Source organism: Gossypium hirsutum, mitochondrion, assembly GCF_007990345.1.
Source record: "Gossypium hirsutum mitochondrion, complete genome".
Classification (NCBI taxonomy): Eukaryota; Viridiplantae; Streptophyta; class Magnoliopsida; order Malvales; family Malvaceae; genus Gossypium; species Gossypium hirsutum.
In genome coordinates, this window is record NC_027406.1 from 514051 (window position 1) to 529523 (window position 15473).

The 15473-nt window shown below is 43.7% G+C and overlaps 1 protein-coding gene across 1 annotated transcript; it reads right to left on the reverse strand.

The window, feature by feature from the left end:
- Nucleotides 1-832: 832 nt before the first annotated feature.
- On the reverse strand, nt 833-1453 carry nad6 (NADH dehydrogenase subunit 6). The gene has a single exon. It carries the CDS (start codon nt 1451-1453, stop codon nt 833-835), a length of 621 nt encoding a protein of 206 aa, YP_009153944.1.
- Nucleotides 1454-15473: the final 14020 nt, after the last annotated feature.

Below are 15473 nucleotides of genomic sequence, written 5' to 3' on the forward strand. Positions count from 1 at the left end.
GTCTTCTTCCCTTTGGGCTGAGTGGTTCTCTTTTACATTCTCCCTTTCGTCCTTGGGTATTGGGTCTTGGCTTCTCTTCGTTGTGCATCCTCTTTCTTCTCTACTTTACTAAGCTTTCAGTGCAGGAAGTCCTACTAATTGGCAGAGCTAAGAGATATTTATTAAAGAAAAGACAAAGGCGCAATCAACACATTCATGCACACGAGACCTGCTATGCGCGAAAGCACTACCTGCTTACTTTCTCTCGGGACTTGCTTGCTCTCATCTTGCGAAGATAGTTAGCACTACCTTATTCGCTTACCAGAGAGCTAACCTCTAAGAGATATTCTTTAAACCAAGAAAGCCACCCCCACCAAATCAATAAGAAAGGCACCGCCACGAGAACATGGTTACTGCTTACAAGGGGGGCTGCGGTCCCCAAACCCCCAGCATTACTACCTGCTTCTAACTACCCGAAGATGCCTCTCTTCTTTTCGGAAGAGAATAAGTTGTTAGAATGCCTCTCAGTGATCCAAGAATTGATCCCAGCAAGTGCTATGAGTGCTTCGTACTATAGAGAAAGATGAGCATTTCTCCTTCTTTGTATATCGGTAGTGAAAAGTTCCTTTCTTCCTTGTTTTCAAAGTGAGGTCGGAGGCAAAGACTTTTTTAATTTACGTACGTTCTATGTTTGACTGTGAACTATTTTAGAAGTCTTTTCTGAGTCTCCTCACAAGAAGTTTTGAATGAATCGGAGTCAAGGAGTAGATTATTGGCATTCTTAGTTTCAGATTCCTGTTATCTCACCACGAATTGGATTCGAACCAATCTGACGTTCCTTTCTTTTCCTTTATTATCTCGTGATTGGGTCTGTCGTCCTCCTCATTATAGTCCTCCTAAAAGAAATAGCATTTCGTCGGAATACATCCTGTCTTTTCACCGCTCCGTGGGTAGTCCTATGCATAGTCAGTACTATAGCCCCAATCATGGCTACTAATAAAATCAGACTAGGAACCAAAAACCAGACGGAATAGTAGGTATAAAGTAAATTGCCCAATGTTTCCAAATTAGTCCAACTTCGTACCTTTACGGCATAAACCGTATATCTCAGAGAGGTCGTATTTCTTTGGGTTGGTAGTAATGGAATGGTTTCATTATCTAAAATGAAGAACATTTCCCACCAAAAGATCAGTCCAATAATACCACTCACTGGTAAATAGCGCAATACTTCTTCGTGAATCTCCGCTATTTGAATATGGAACATCATAACAACGAATAGGAATGAAACGGCTATAGCTCCTATATGAACTACTGGGAAGATCATAGCGGAGAAGTCGAGACCTAACAAAAGAAGTAAACCTGAAGTGTCGCGAAAGACTAGGATGGGAAACAAAACGGAATGTACCGGATTTTTAGCACGTGCAACCATCAAACCAGAGACCAAAGCAGGGCTCGACAAAACAGAAAGTATCATGGTACGTCGTCCTTCCCTGAAATGGAACTTTCATGCTGGAGCAAGAACTAGCATGAAAGTCGATCTATTACGACCAGCGCGGTTGTTCGTATTTCATTTTCTTTTTCCCTTAGAAAGCACTCACTTTGTTACTTACGGAATCTCAAATCTTTCTCGACGCCGAGAATTTTTTATGTGTCTAGGTCGATCAGAGGTTCGGCTTGCTTCTCCCCCTTGGAAACTGGCTAATCAAAAGGGGGCATTTTTAGAAAATGGATCCTCAATAAATAGAATACCTGTGCGGATATGTTCAGCTTTGGGTTGAAAGGTAAGGAATTTGACTCCGACTAAGATTATTGTCCATGGTGTAACGGACACAGCCCAAATAACCCTCGGGTACAACATGCTACAGATGCCTGTGGATCGCTGAGAGGCGTACATACAATGAATGTTATTGATGCTACTCCTTCTTACCATCTTTGACTGGGGCGACCCTCCATTGATCTTGGCTTGCTTCTTTGTTCTTGGCTACTGCTTGGTTAACTATTGCGAATTATTTAATGGTAGAAAGAAATCCTTCTTCCTTCCCGCATCGCATCCTAGAGGGGCCGCTCGGACGAATAAAGTCAAGTAGGGAATGGGATAGAGTTCGAGTGAGGCATCAACCATAGATTGCGGAACTTTCGAGATGCTTCCTTGCGAAAGCCAACGGAGTCTGTAACTCAACCTTCTCATCCATGGGAGGATTCCATATTCGATGATAAATGTCAATCGAGGGCAACCTCATTTCCAGAGATAGAATCAGGCTGCACAGAAGGGGAAAAGCCCTCCTACTGAGCAAGATCATTAATGAATAAGGAAGCACTTAACTTAGGGCAGCCAGTCTCACTTCACGCAGCATAGCGCCTTGCTATTTGCATTCATCCTTGTAACTTACCGAAGTGAGGAAAGCCACATTGGGGATCGCGAGTCGGGAGGGTGGCGAAGATATTGTGTGTGTCAGCGAAGTCTTTCCGGGGTTGAAAGCACGGGTTGGAAGCATGAGCGATGAGCTTCTCGACTTCGATCTTTTTCTTTTATTTTAAGTTATGGGTTGATTGTGACCTAGTATAGGACTGATCCAGGGCAATTCAAAGGCTAAGCCCAAGAATTCCAATAGTTCGCTTTTTCGTTTTAGCGCTACTTGGATACTCCAAGCCAAGATCGGGTTGGATACTTCAAGCCAAGATCAGGACGATGGGTGGGGGATAGGGGCATGCATGCATCCAAGAGCGTATTTTCTCGTTGTTGCTTGTAACATTATTAACGAGAAAAGTGGCTGGCTCTATTTTCATGCTTCATGTTGTCGCCTTCGAAATCGATGCTTAAGTCGATCCACTTGCATTGGTGGTCTCTCTCTTCCCTCATCGCATGCGCTTCGCTTCGACCAGGGTGCTTTTAAGCTGGCTTCTTTCTTTGATTGTCCGGTACCTTCCCTCGATCTGGTCTTCTGTAACAATCTGATCTTTCACTTTATTATATTATATATTATGCTATTTTTTTGGGGATCCTAGGTGGGGAAATAGCTATAGCCAAGTGGTGCAGAACAAAGAGGAGTGGAGCAGACTCATTGGCTACGGTTCCGGCCTATTAATAGTCAAATTTTCATTGACCAAGCCTGAATGGGCTGCTCCTGCTCTTGGTTCCCGGGGAAAATGGGGTGACAAAGAGCAGCTTGCTTCATTGGATCATTGCTCGACTCGATGGGTACTTCTAGTGGTTTGCCGGACGGAGAAGCTCTTGTTTTCTTTCAGGAGTTGGTTGGTGGCATGGACACCTAGCCTTTTCTTATTTATAGTAATAGTCGCTAGGCGTTCTAGGCCGAATCTGATGTTATGAAAAGGGCAAGCTCAAGCCTTAAGTTAAAGGGAAGCTTCTTACATACTTATTTAGCTAGGCTTCCTCTTATACTGCTAATAAGCTGACTACTTCGAGTGACTTTTTCTTCGGTATGAAGAAGAGGCCTATCCTGGTTAATTTTTCTTCATAAGGGGACTGAGCCTAGGGGGGACGGGGAAGCAAAGCTTAGGAATTGACAAGACCAGCCTTAGGAACATACGCACGACGCTTCCAAGAAAAGCAAGAAGTATGACGACTGTCCTATAAAGTCAAGAAGCTTCCTAGTAGTAGCTTCAGTGACATTGGTTGCTTTCAGGTATGCCTGAACATCGTTCCAATTGATAAGATTGGTCATCATATATGACCATCACGCAAAGTAGGATACTTTTTTTTTGGTATGGCGGTGAAATAGACAGAATTTTCAATAGTTGAAAGCAGGAAGGGGATAAAAAAAAGGGAGGGGGGAGGGCCTGAGCCCTTTCTTAGAATCGAATTCTAAACCGGCGCTGCTTGATGCTTCTGATCAATAGAAAAGGAAGCCGAGCAAAGAGAATAAGGAACTCGGGACGCCATAAATGGATCTGGAACTCATTCCTTTCCTTTCGTTTAAGAGTCCGTGGCACTAGCCTTTCTTTCTTTACTTTGAAGGGCTTTTTCCCTTTTGGAAATCAAGGGTAAGCTTTTTTTTTTTTATTTATAAATATAATAATAATAACGGATCTTGAATAAGAATCTTAAATAGAACTAATGAATCTTCCTTTGTAGGAACTTCACTTTCACTCCTGAAGTCAGGTCTTCCTTCCCCCACAGAACCAGATTCTGTCTTCTAATCCTAATAGTTTGGCGCCGCGGAGTCTGCTTTAGAGGAGAAAACTTCTTTCCCGGGAAAGGTTGATCTATAAAGAGGTCACTTAATCAGAGGTTGTCTCCTCATCGGTTGATGTCTCCAATCAGTAATCGATTCTATAAAAATAAGATAGTATAACTCTAACCGCTGAACCAGTTTTTGTTGCTCGATCATATTATATCTCCTAATCCTATGAAGAAACATAGTATGCTACCACTTGTCTTTGTTGCTGAGTCGGTTTCTTTTGCTCAACCATATTCTGTAGAGGAATCGGAGAATGTTTCCGAATCGGCTGTGTTCCTTCTACTGATTTCATAGCTGGGATGGGTAGGCTTTTCATTTTCATTTGAATAAGATCCAATCTCTAAGACTAAGATAAGTAAGATACCACATCACATATTTTTACGTTCGTTGATAGAAAAAAAGAAAGAGGAATCCTAGCCTCGAAGCGGCGAACTCGACCAGAATGGGAAGTAAAGTAAGCGCGCGAATGACATTGGTCTTTCTTGCTTTCAATTTGAAGAACGTGTTCCCGCAGTGGAAGGCCCTACCCATAAAATTAGAGAAGGAAGCGGAGCTGGCATCGATCTTTTCTTTAGAAACTGCTTGACTTATGATATTCTTGACTTTGCATCTTTCAACTTCAAGTCAGAATGTGTTCCTGCCGTCAAAGAAGAAGAATTACTTTTTATAGAATCCGCTTATTCTATAGCCGGAGATTCAATAGCAATTGCTGTTACTTATATATAAAAAAAAAAAATAGCTTAGAGGGCTTGCCCTTGTTCTGGTTCTAAAAGAAGAGTTCGGAGAAGAGTCAACCTAGAAGAGAAAGAGTTCTCCTGGGAAAGGAGAAGCCTAGCTAGGAAGGAGTTTTGTTTGCATAGAATAGCGAAAACTAGAAGATGAATCCGCCCAGAGAAGATTAGAAAGCGATTTCCCGGCAAGCTGGCTTAGCTTCGAATGAATATAAGATTCAGAGAGCAGAAGAAGACTTTTGAGTGGCACTTGGTCGGTCTTATTTAATTTATTTAAAAATGCGCTCCTGCTGCTAGGGTCTTTTTTCCGGGAGTAATAAAATGTTAGTCGGGAGCCCGCCTAGCCTACGAGGAGAGGAACCCCAGAAGAGTCAGAAGCCTAGAGTCAACCTAGAAGAGGAGGCCTAGTAGTTTTCTTTCCTTACTTATTGACCTTGAGGGCCTTACCTAGAGTTAAGTCCCGGGGAAGTAGTCAAAGAAGTACAGCCGGGAAGCCAGACACTATTGAATTGACAGGACATACGGTAATTCTTCTTTATAATAAAAAAAAAAGTACTAGGTAAAAGTGAGTTCACATTGGGACGGCTGTAGTCAATGTATGACTGAGGCATATGAGGATAAAAACAAGGCTATATCTTATTCCAAAACCACTGGGTAGTTGTATGAGGAGAAGAAATGCTGTCTCCACCGTGCAATCGAATAAGCGCAATACCTACAACTCCTCCCCCCCTAGCTAAGGCAGAACTGAAAGTCTTCTCTACTTCACTCCGCTACTAGTTCTATTTTCGGAGGAATACTTTTCTGCTTTCTTACTCTTATTCTGTCACATCGAGGTAGTGCTAACTCATCGAAAATCTCCTTACGATCTGTCTTCTCTTATGAAATTGATAGTTAGTGCGTAGTGGGACTGCTTGTTCGTGAGGTGGATGCTGGCTGACGAGCCAGGAAAGGACTCTTCCCACTAACTAGCGCTTCGCCCCTTTAATAGAATAGCATGTACCCATCTTCCTAAAACCGATGCCTTAGCACAAAAAAAAGTAATATTAGAGACAACTGGCCAAAGGGTTAAGGCTAGACGCACCTCTTCCTGTTTCTTACTTGCTCTCATGCAGCGAAGAAAGCTTTCAGTCTCGCTTACCCGAGAGCTAACCTATGAGAGAGATTCTTTGACAACAGACCGGCTATGCGCAAGGTCAATACGGCTTAAAGAACGGCGCTATGCCTCGAAGAGTGACTTCTTACCTCTCCCTCTCCTTTGGGTTAACTCAGATCTTTCTCCTTCTTTAAGCTAAACCTCCCAGGCGGCCTTTCTTTGGGAACCTCTGTTGCCTGACCTTGCTGCCCTGGTGACTGCTTACCAGAGATTGGTTCTCTCGGCGGGTTGATCAAGTTCCTTTCAGCTGCGGGCTAAATAAGAGGGTCCCGAAGAGAGGGGCGTTGAATGGCTTCCACGATTGGATGAGAATACAGGAGCACAAGAAGGCGGAAATGGATCCTGCAAGTCGCCGGAAGACGATCCTACTCAGACTCTTCCAATCGACGTCTTCAAGAATCTCTCTTCTTTCTCTGACCTGGAAGGAAGAGGTCTCCCTCCCTATAGGCTATAGGAGAGTGCAGATGCATTCCTTCAATTGACTCGATTGGTCAACTAATCCATGAATGGTACGAGTACTTAGACAGTCTAACTAGTCAATGAGTCTATCCCTAGACTCTGACCATCTACAAGGACCTTCCCTAACAATTCTTCTAACCCGGCTCCTCCTAACTCATAGGGAAGACCAACTCACTGACCACCTGACCCATACGAGGTTGAAAGCGTAATTCAATTGTTAGGCATAAAAAGCTAGATGAATATTGGAATATTAGAAAAGAGCAAGAAGACGGTCTATTCCCAAACGTCTGCAAACCAAAGACCGGCCAGGAGCCGCTACTTGACTGATTCATTGCCTGGCATCATGAAGTGAACTAGACTGGCTTCGGTCTCTCTCTACATGAAGCACCCGAGCTTCATACAGGGTCTCATTAGGTTCTTTCCCCGGTCTTGCCGGCTCACCTCGACATTCAAGGTTAGCCCCTAATCCGAGTGAAGGTCACTCCTTTCGTTCCCCTCGGGTTCTGTTCTATTAGTGGAATCCCCAAAAGCGGAAGAAGCGAAATGGTAAAGGTCCCTTCCCTCAGTTACTTCTTTGCCTTCCCTTACCAATGGTTTTTTAAAGACTGCTTCATCCCACCATCTTCATCCTATCCTCATGTCCGATAATCTCTGCTGTTGAAGCTGTTGAGAATCGCCTCTTTGACACTACCAGATCAGCATCAGCTAACTCTCCAGGCTAAGCCAATAAGATCGAATAAGAGGAAGTTTCTCTCAGAGAAGGAGCAAAGCAGTCCCAATGCCCACAGATCTGCATTATTATACGAGGATAGTGGCTAGCTTCGATGAATAGATTGTATCTCTTTTTTCAATCGGAATGGATAGAGCTGAATCCCCTAAGGTTGAAAGAGCTATGCTAGCATTGGTCACATAGGCTTGAACCGCTTAGGCTCGACTCTTTTCTTTGCAAGAATGCCTTGTGAAAGAATAGGGATAGGCAAATTAGACTGATTTAGTGAAGTATGCCATGCCATCAGTAGCAAAGTAGGCGGTTCTCGAATCATCTGTGGCACTTGCTCTTAGCCTTGATCTTTTTCTTTTTTTTTTTAATCTGCCTATTGTTTCATCAGATGGGATTGGAATGCTTTCCTTGGTTTCAAAGGCTTAACTAGACTGCTTTCAATGGCTAGATGGTAAAGATCCCACACCCGAAACAAGAGAATCAAAGGGGCGTAACGACGGAGAGATCTTTTAACTCTTTCTCGATGCGACTCGATAAAGGTTATTCCCAGATATGTTGATAGCTTACAGTCAGAAGCCAGCTCTTCTTCAAATCGACTGGAGTAGAGGGAAAAAGACCGACTCTTTACTTTAGCATCCCGAAGAGTTCCATTTCTAGGCCCTGGCCCTTCGAAGGCGCTGCTCTGTCGGACCTTTTCTTTGACTTTCCTGGGATGAGTCTTTCGCACGAGATGAAGACCGCTCTTTCGAGCTGCATTCGTACATTTCTTTCAAGCGAGCCAGTCCAAGTCCAGGTTTAGGAGTGAAGATGGGCAAGAAGAGGAGTGTAGGGAGAAGTCATGAAATGAAGACAAGACGAAGGAAATCGGGTTTAGACGGATTCAGACTTCCTTCTGTGATGACTAATTTGTTTTTGTATAAGTTTCCGCTTTCCTTTTCTAATGAAAGAGGCCAAGAGGGGTCAATGCTGGAGACTTCAAGGGAAGAGTGATCGACCGGACTTCATTTCAAAGGAAAGTTAGCAAATTCGATCGAAAAACAATACCTCACTCTGACTAGATAGACACCTACCTTCATTCCATACCAAACAAAGGTAGACAAGACTGCTCTATCCGTAACGTAAGAGAATGCTCGAGAAAGTTCTAACATTAACTAGATTAGATCTTAAAGATAGAAGAAAGATAGGGAGACCTCTTCAGATAGACTACCCCATCCTCTCGGATGAAAGGCATGGGGATAAAATAATTTTGAACCTGAAAACTGTTGTCCTTTCGTCGACTATTAGACCTGCTTCAATCCAAACCTCAAGGCTAAGACCACTTATTTCGCATCAACAGAAAAAAGACTGGCATATGTAAGAGCAAAAGCACTGACACTGACTACCGCTCATGCCCCCTAGCCAATTCAAACTCGGATCCTAAGGCCGATGGGTGATTCTCTATAAAGTTTTAATATGACATCACTTTTAGCTGTTGGGTACGAAACTAGACTAGGCTATGATTCACATCTCGAAAGTTCTCAGATCTGGACCTAAGGCCTGGGACTGCTTCTTCCTTATCGCCCGACTATTGCATCGCCTTGACTTGGGCCGGGAACTCAAAAAGAAATTGACCTTGAGCCTGCTAATTAAAGTCAACCTTTGCCTTTTAAAACAGCTATTGCTTGTCTTTCTAAATCATTATGAAGAGTGCCACATCTCTCGATCTCTATCTTCTTTAGCGGACATCGAGGCTTTAAGACCGATTGGCACGTGCCCAAAAAGGGAGACCGGAGACCGCGTCTGAAGCCTTTGCCAACTTTCCGTCTCAGGCAAGAGCTACGGAACTAAAGCACCAACGGCTCCTCTTCCGACTCCGACATTGGCTACTGCTATCGGGTATGAACTTATAAATTAAGCAGTCGATGCCCTGATCCCGGGAATAAGAGAACTTTATCTTCCAGGTATTCACTCATCCCCTCTCAGTGGCAAGAGTGAGTAGATAGCAGAAGTTCTTTCATTCCCCATTCCTGGGATATTAGTGAAGCTTGCCCCTTAAGGGTGTTCTCACCTGTGCTATCAATAAGAAGGAGCCATTTCCCTGGTAGGCTAAGCCAGAAAGAGAGAAAGAGAATGTTAAAAGGCTACGCACCTTGGTCCAGAGCGAGGATTGGGATAAGTTGAACCCGTTCTCTTTAGTTCTATTTTCACTAAGCCGAATCGCTATCTCTGGAACCAAAGTCGTATTTATTCCATATCCTAATGTAATGCCCTTTAAACCACCAACAGGTCCTATTCCGCCAACACTGAAAAAAGGGCTCTCTGCGGCTCAGTTGGTTAGTACCTTAAACTAATTAGCCATTTCCAAGCTGCTCTTTCATAAGCTGTGATGGCTCTTTTGAATAAACGGCATAGTCTATGTCATCTTCCTTTTGCCCAGGAGCATTCGACTGAAGAAGTATGCCATTAGTAAGACTCTCTAGAAGCCTTAGGAGCAATGGAGTCTGGTGAGGTAGCTCTTGTCTCTTGGTCAGCTGTTTCCGCTCGAGTGAAAATGCTTGATGGGGCGAGATTTGCCTTGGGTGAGGTTTAATAAAAAAGTCAAGTAGGACAGCGGTGACCGCGAATGGCTATAGTTCGTCACTCGCGGTATAAAAAGAAGTAAGGAGCTTTCCTAAGCTAAAGCGCTTTCTAGTTTGAGAGATGGAAATGCCTAATCAAGTAGCCAAGAATCATCGATTTCGGAGGGAAAGAACCCAGCTCCAGGGGAAATGAATTTTGGAAGGATCCGATCCCAAGTGACATTGAATCAGTTGGTGTTGGAGGAGTGAATGCCAGTCGAAAGGCGCATCTATGACTTAATACCGAATTTGCCATAGAAGGGCTCGATCCCAGACCTGGGGCGAGAAATGCTTTTTGATTGAACGAAGCCAAGGGGCGAACGGGAAATGCTTTAGGGAACAACCAAGTACCATCCGACAGTCTTAAAGAGTGAAAGAAGCAGGTATTCATAAGCGGGACGACAGCTCAAAATCGCACATTTAGCTTTGTCTGCCAGACCCTTAGTTTCAAGCAGCAAAGGGGGAAGGAGGCCTATCGAAGTCACTTTCCTAGGTTAAGGTAGGTTCAGTGCCCCAGAAGAATCGGTAGTTGTTAGACTAGCTCTGGCTTGATGACTGCTTTCCTTGGTTTCAAAGGCCTGGCTAACAAAGCCAGAACTCCTAATTAAGGGCGGGAAGCGAAGTCACTAACTAGACCAGAGGAAGAGAAAGGATCGATCCCAGACCTAGGCAAAAGGGAATTGATTTAGGTAGGTAAAGGCTCAAGGCCGAGCTCTTTAATATTAAAAATGAAACCCCAGCAGCAAGCCTAGCCCTTAAAGCTTTGAAGCCTGCTTAACTTCAAAAGAGTTGCGTAGGTAGACTATACTATAAGGAATAGTTTAGGGGTTTAAAGAAGAAGACAGATTTATGCCAAAAAGACAGACTTTCCTCGTGTTAGCGAAACTGGAACTGGGATAGCCTCGGGTAATTCAATTGTTTCAGTTCCTGTGACTAGGCTTTCTCTCCGGTGATATTGAATCTCTTGGAGTAAGATCAGTAGGAGGAGCTCACCCCAGGCAAGCTACTTATTAATTAGAACCCGGATAAGTCCGATGGAAATGAATTGAAAAAGAAAAGTATGTTCTCACGGGCTAGGCTAAGCCAGAAAGAGAAAGAGAAAGAGAATGCTAAAGTAAAGACTAGTTAAAGAAGAAGGCGAGCTAGCAGATGAGATAAGCGTAGAAATTCACCCGAGTAAGGCCGACTTAAAGTGGATATAGTTGATCCCGTTAAAAGGGGTTCTCTCTCTTGATTAAGTCATTTCTACTGGCTCAAGCCCAAGGTGAGAAAGACCAGGGGTAACCACCCTTTCTAAAGCGAACGAATGGAACTAAACGACTAGCAATCAATGGGAATGATTAAATAAGTCCGATTCCTCTCGGCGGCACTCTGCTCATGGTTTTAAGGTAAGGAAGTTGAATGTGAACAAGGAATAAGCAGTCTTAGCTGCAGTTACCGTTGAAGGAAGGGAAGACAGCTAACCGCCTTGTAGGCGTAGTTCTTAAGTAATCCCACGCTCAAACCCTATAACCCAAAAGTATAGAGTCAGGCTACGTTCTAACCCCTAGTGCTGGTATATGAGTCTATCCCTCTAACCTGGAGCTATCGTATCCCCTCGTTGTAGTAGGAGAACCAGTCCACTCTCTAACCCTCATCTAACGCTCTAACCTTTCGTCGCTGTAAGTAATTCCCTCTAACCCTTCCTTTAGCCTACTTTCTATCCCGCTAGCAAGGAAGCCACAAACTCATATCCCTAGCCCGCTAATCCATCGTTCTATGGTCACCCTTTTTCGGAAGTAGGGTAAGGTGATTCAAAGTAAGCTAGAGAAAGCTATCCTGTAAGCTAGCCTTGTATGAGTAGGAGTAGGAGTCGGCCAGTGAGTCTCCCCCTGGTTCTAGAGTGAGCAAGGTTATAGAGTAATTCCGAGCTGGAGGAAGCAAGTAAGGAAGAAAGAGGAGCTATTTTACGTAATTCCCTGCCCGAGTAAGCCTCATGTTATTTTAAGGAAGCGGGTGGAGGGTATAGTTATATTTTACAGTCCCCAGTTCTAGAGGAAGGATTGGGATTACTCCCTCGTGCTATCGGTTATAGAGTCAGAGTTGGGAAGTCCCAGGTTCTGGAGGCATTAAGCAAATCAGCTAACCCAGGTGCTAGAGGTTCTTAATCCCAGTAGATAAATAAGTAAGCTAGTCCCAGGTAAGCAAGGTGAGAGCAAAAGGCTTAAGGCAACCCAGGTGCGAGAGTCTTGAGTACGCTAATGAGTAAGGGGATTCTTCATAGAGCTAGAAAGCTTTTAGAGCTAATCCCTGGGCCAGCCAATGAGTATGCCAGTTGATGACTCCCCAGGAGATATTGAATTTGAAGGAAAAAAGGGAAGACAGAAGGAAGGATTGGACTGGTGCTATAGCTTTCCGAGCTAAAGGATATAAAAAGAGTCTTGAGTCAGCCAATGATTAGCGAGCAAGCAAGCCAAGCCGCACGGAAAGGGTCACCGAAGTAGGGGACCGAAGCTAGCGAAGTGAACCGTTAGAAACCGGGGTATAAATAACAACAAGTCAGGCATGAAAGCCAAGTGAAGTGACCAGAGGTTTAGGGTGCGGTGCCAATTCTTAAGAGTGGTGTGAGGCAGTGAGCTAGCCCGCTACAGATGATTGCTGCCTTGCACTTCCAACCGGAAGATAAGATGCCAGGGTCAAATGACTTAAAAAACCCGATTATTTGCACAGATCTGCTAAAATAAAAAAAAAGCCGATTTGAGATCGGAAAGGCAACATCTATCGCAAACCTTAAACTCGTGATTGAACTAAAGAAATGAGGCCATGAATAAGGTTTTTCTCACTACACGAGTAAGAATTTACTAGCCGCCTACTCTATATCTATAAAGATAGACGGATTTCGCCTGCCACTCTACCGAGCTAACCAGGGCGGATGAGCATCTATTTCAAGAAAGGATTGAACAAGGTGTACTTTGTGAAGCGGCTATCGGCTTTAAGAGCACCACGTTAACGCCTAGCCTATTACCTTTACTTAACAACACTACTTCTCCTTCCCCTCTTTCCTGTGCTAGCAAGAAGGAAAAAGAAGGAAATCTAACTCATTTTAAGGTAGAGCTCTTAGAGTCCTACTTCAAGGCAGTTCCTTAGTTAAAGCAAGGAGAGCAGAAAAAGAGGGAAAAAAACCCAATGTTCTTACGCGGGTTGGGAATAAAGGCGACTAAGATCGTCAAGATGTTGATCGGAACACACGACACGACCTAAGTAACCTTAAAATGGGGATGCCAATCTTATACATAAAATACCGCTATCTAAAGTAACAGGGAGCTGCGCTATATCATGGAAGAAGGAGCAAAAAAGCCAGGCATAAAAATGAAAGAATTGATAATCTCCCCGAATTCTTACTTCTCCATCAAGAATCCTGTCTTCTTCTCTATCTCGACGGAAGTATTAGCAGAAATTTTGAATGTTCTTTTATCTTGTTTATATATTGGGTTTAGTATTTGGTGGGCTTTGCCCCCGGAGGTCAGTCTCAGTCAGCTTCTAACAACACCAACGGGATTTGAGATTATGGAGGGGCTTAGAAAGACTGTCGAAGTTCTAATTTCTGCTTTGGAAGAAGGCGAAGCAGCCGAAAGAGCGAAAAACGAAGAAACTCGTGAAGCCTTAAGTGAGCTGCCTGAGTCCCCATCCGCTAGGCCTAAGATGGAGGCTGTGTTGATTGGGTCCATAACACTAGCGTTCTTACTTACCTCGTCTCGTCTTTGGTGACAAAACTTCTCTCGTCCATCTCCGTCTGTGAAAAGCATCGGCATTCTAATTCCATTACCTTATCCTCGTCTTAGGAAGATGAAGAGGAACTCTTGACATCGAAAGCCATTCTTGGGATGAAATAACTCTTCTTAATAAGGAGATGGATGAAATGACTCGAACAATATAATAGAGGAATGAAGTGACTGTACTTACTTTGATATGGACGGACTTATTCGTATTACAAGGAAAGAGACTTAGCCAGTGAGATCAGACAAGGGAAAGATAAGATTATGGGCTATTATTCTTTCATCGTCTCCCTAAGTTTAAAAAGTATTCGAGGGAGGAGAAAGCTCAACAACGGAAGAGGGACTAGATTTCCGTACTATATATAAGTATCTCTTTCATCGTCACCGTATGCTGTGGTCGAGAAAGCCCCTTGTCAGCGTCATTGGAAGTTCATATTTCCTTTTGTATTAGGAGATTTCCAGTGCAATATCCTATTTCCGCATATTTACAGTTCTTTTCGAAGGAGGTCAATAGGAGGTAATAAATAAGGGCTATTTTACCCCATGCTAATCCCCATATCTGACTAGCAAGGAGTTGATTATGGCAGATTTATAGTAGGCTTCTCCCGATTGTGAGTGAAAAAGAAAAGAGATAAGCACTGATGGGGGAATACTCTAATGGGCTTAGGGAATAATACTTTAGTATGCTTTACTTTTAGCACTCCTAGAATAGGCTGCTTTGGAGGAAGACTCTATGTAATATGCCCCTCCCCTAATATGCTTTCCTTCTTTTTGATATAGCAGGTGGCTTTCCTAAAAAGTACTTTTTGATACTGGCGTAGCCTCTCTCGAGGTTTTAGTTCATTTCCATAGGTTGCATCCCTAGTCGGTCTTGCAGAAGGGGAGTTTCCATCCAGCTTGTATACGAGTGCTAAAGGCATCTAGTTCCTGTGGTAAACCCATGTCGCTCCAGTCTTACGCCGAAAAAAAGTCTTAAGGCAAGCAAGAAAGGAAAGCCAATCTCTTTACCTTTTAGGAGATCAAGCGGGCAAGGGCAAGCTAGCATATTCCAATAAATTACCCGCCCTATTTCCTCCTGTACATGTACTACTACTTTTTATAATCCTATTATAGGGTAGGGCTAGCGAAATAGATCTCTTTCTGCCACGTCACCTCTAGCTCCATCCCACTATAACCTCTTGCTTGAATATGCTGCTTTCCTTTCCTTGGAGGAAGAGAATAGAATAGTGAGTCTATTTCCCAAATGGCTTAGGATTCTCATTTGCCTTTAAGTAATCATAAGTAAAGAAAAAAGCTTATGGCTTAGACCTAGGAATGCTTCGCTTCACCGGCAAGCTAGCCTTCCCTACAGCCTTTCCCTCTGAACAAGTGCTCCGCAGGAACTAAGGATCTGAAACTTTACTATCATTCCTTCTCTTCCTAAGGTTCTAACGATTCAAACGAGACTGAAAATAGTAGGGAATCATAAAGATTTTCTTAGTCATTTTCGCGTCTTTGAATTAACTTTTTTTGATGGCATGGAAAGGGGAGCACGAAAGCTAGCATAGGGAAGGCTTTGCAAAACCTTGCCAAAGTGGAGGTTTTTTTTCCTAAACAATCAGTCAATCCATTAAGTCAAGTTCGGCGGTAAAGCAAGGAATGAGAAATGCCAGTTCTGGCAGAAAGGAAGGAAGCGTAGTCCTTTCAGTGATGTAAGTGAACAAGTCATGGTGGAGGTCCTGCTCAGTTCAGTACAGCCTGGCAGTAAGAGCTGCCACCGGAGCTTAGAGTTCAGTTCGTCAGTCAATGAAAGAGGGCGGGCTTTACAAGGTGGGGCAAGGCAAGCGGGCATTGATTGACTGATTAACGAGATGGGATTCCCTCCGTCCAGCGATCG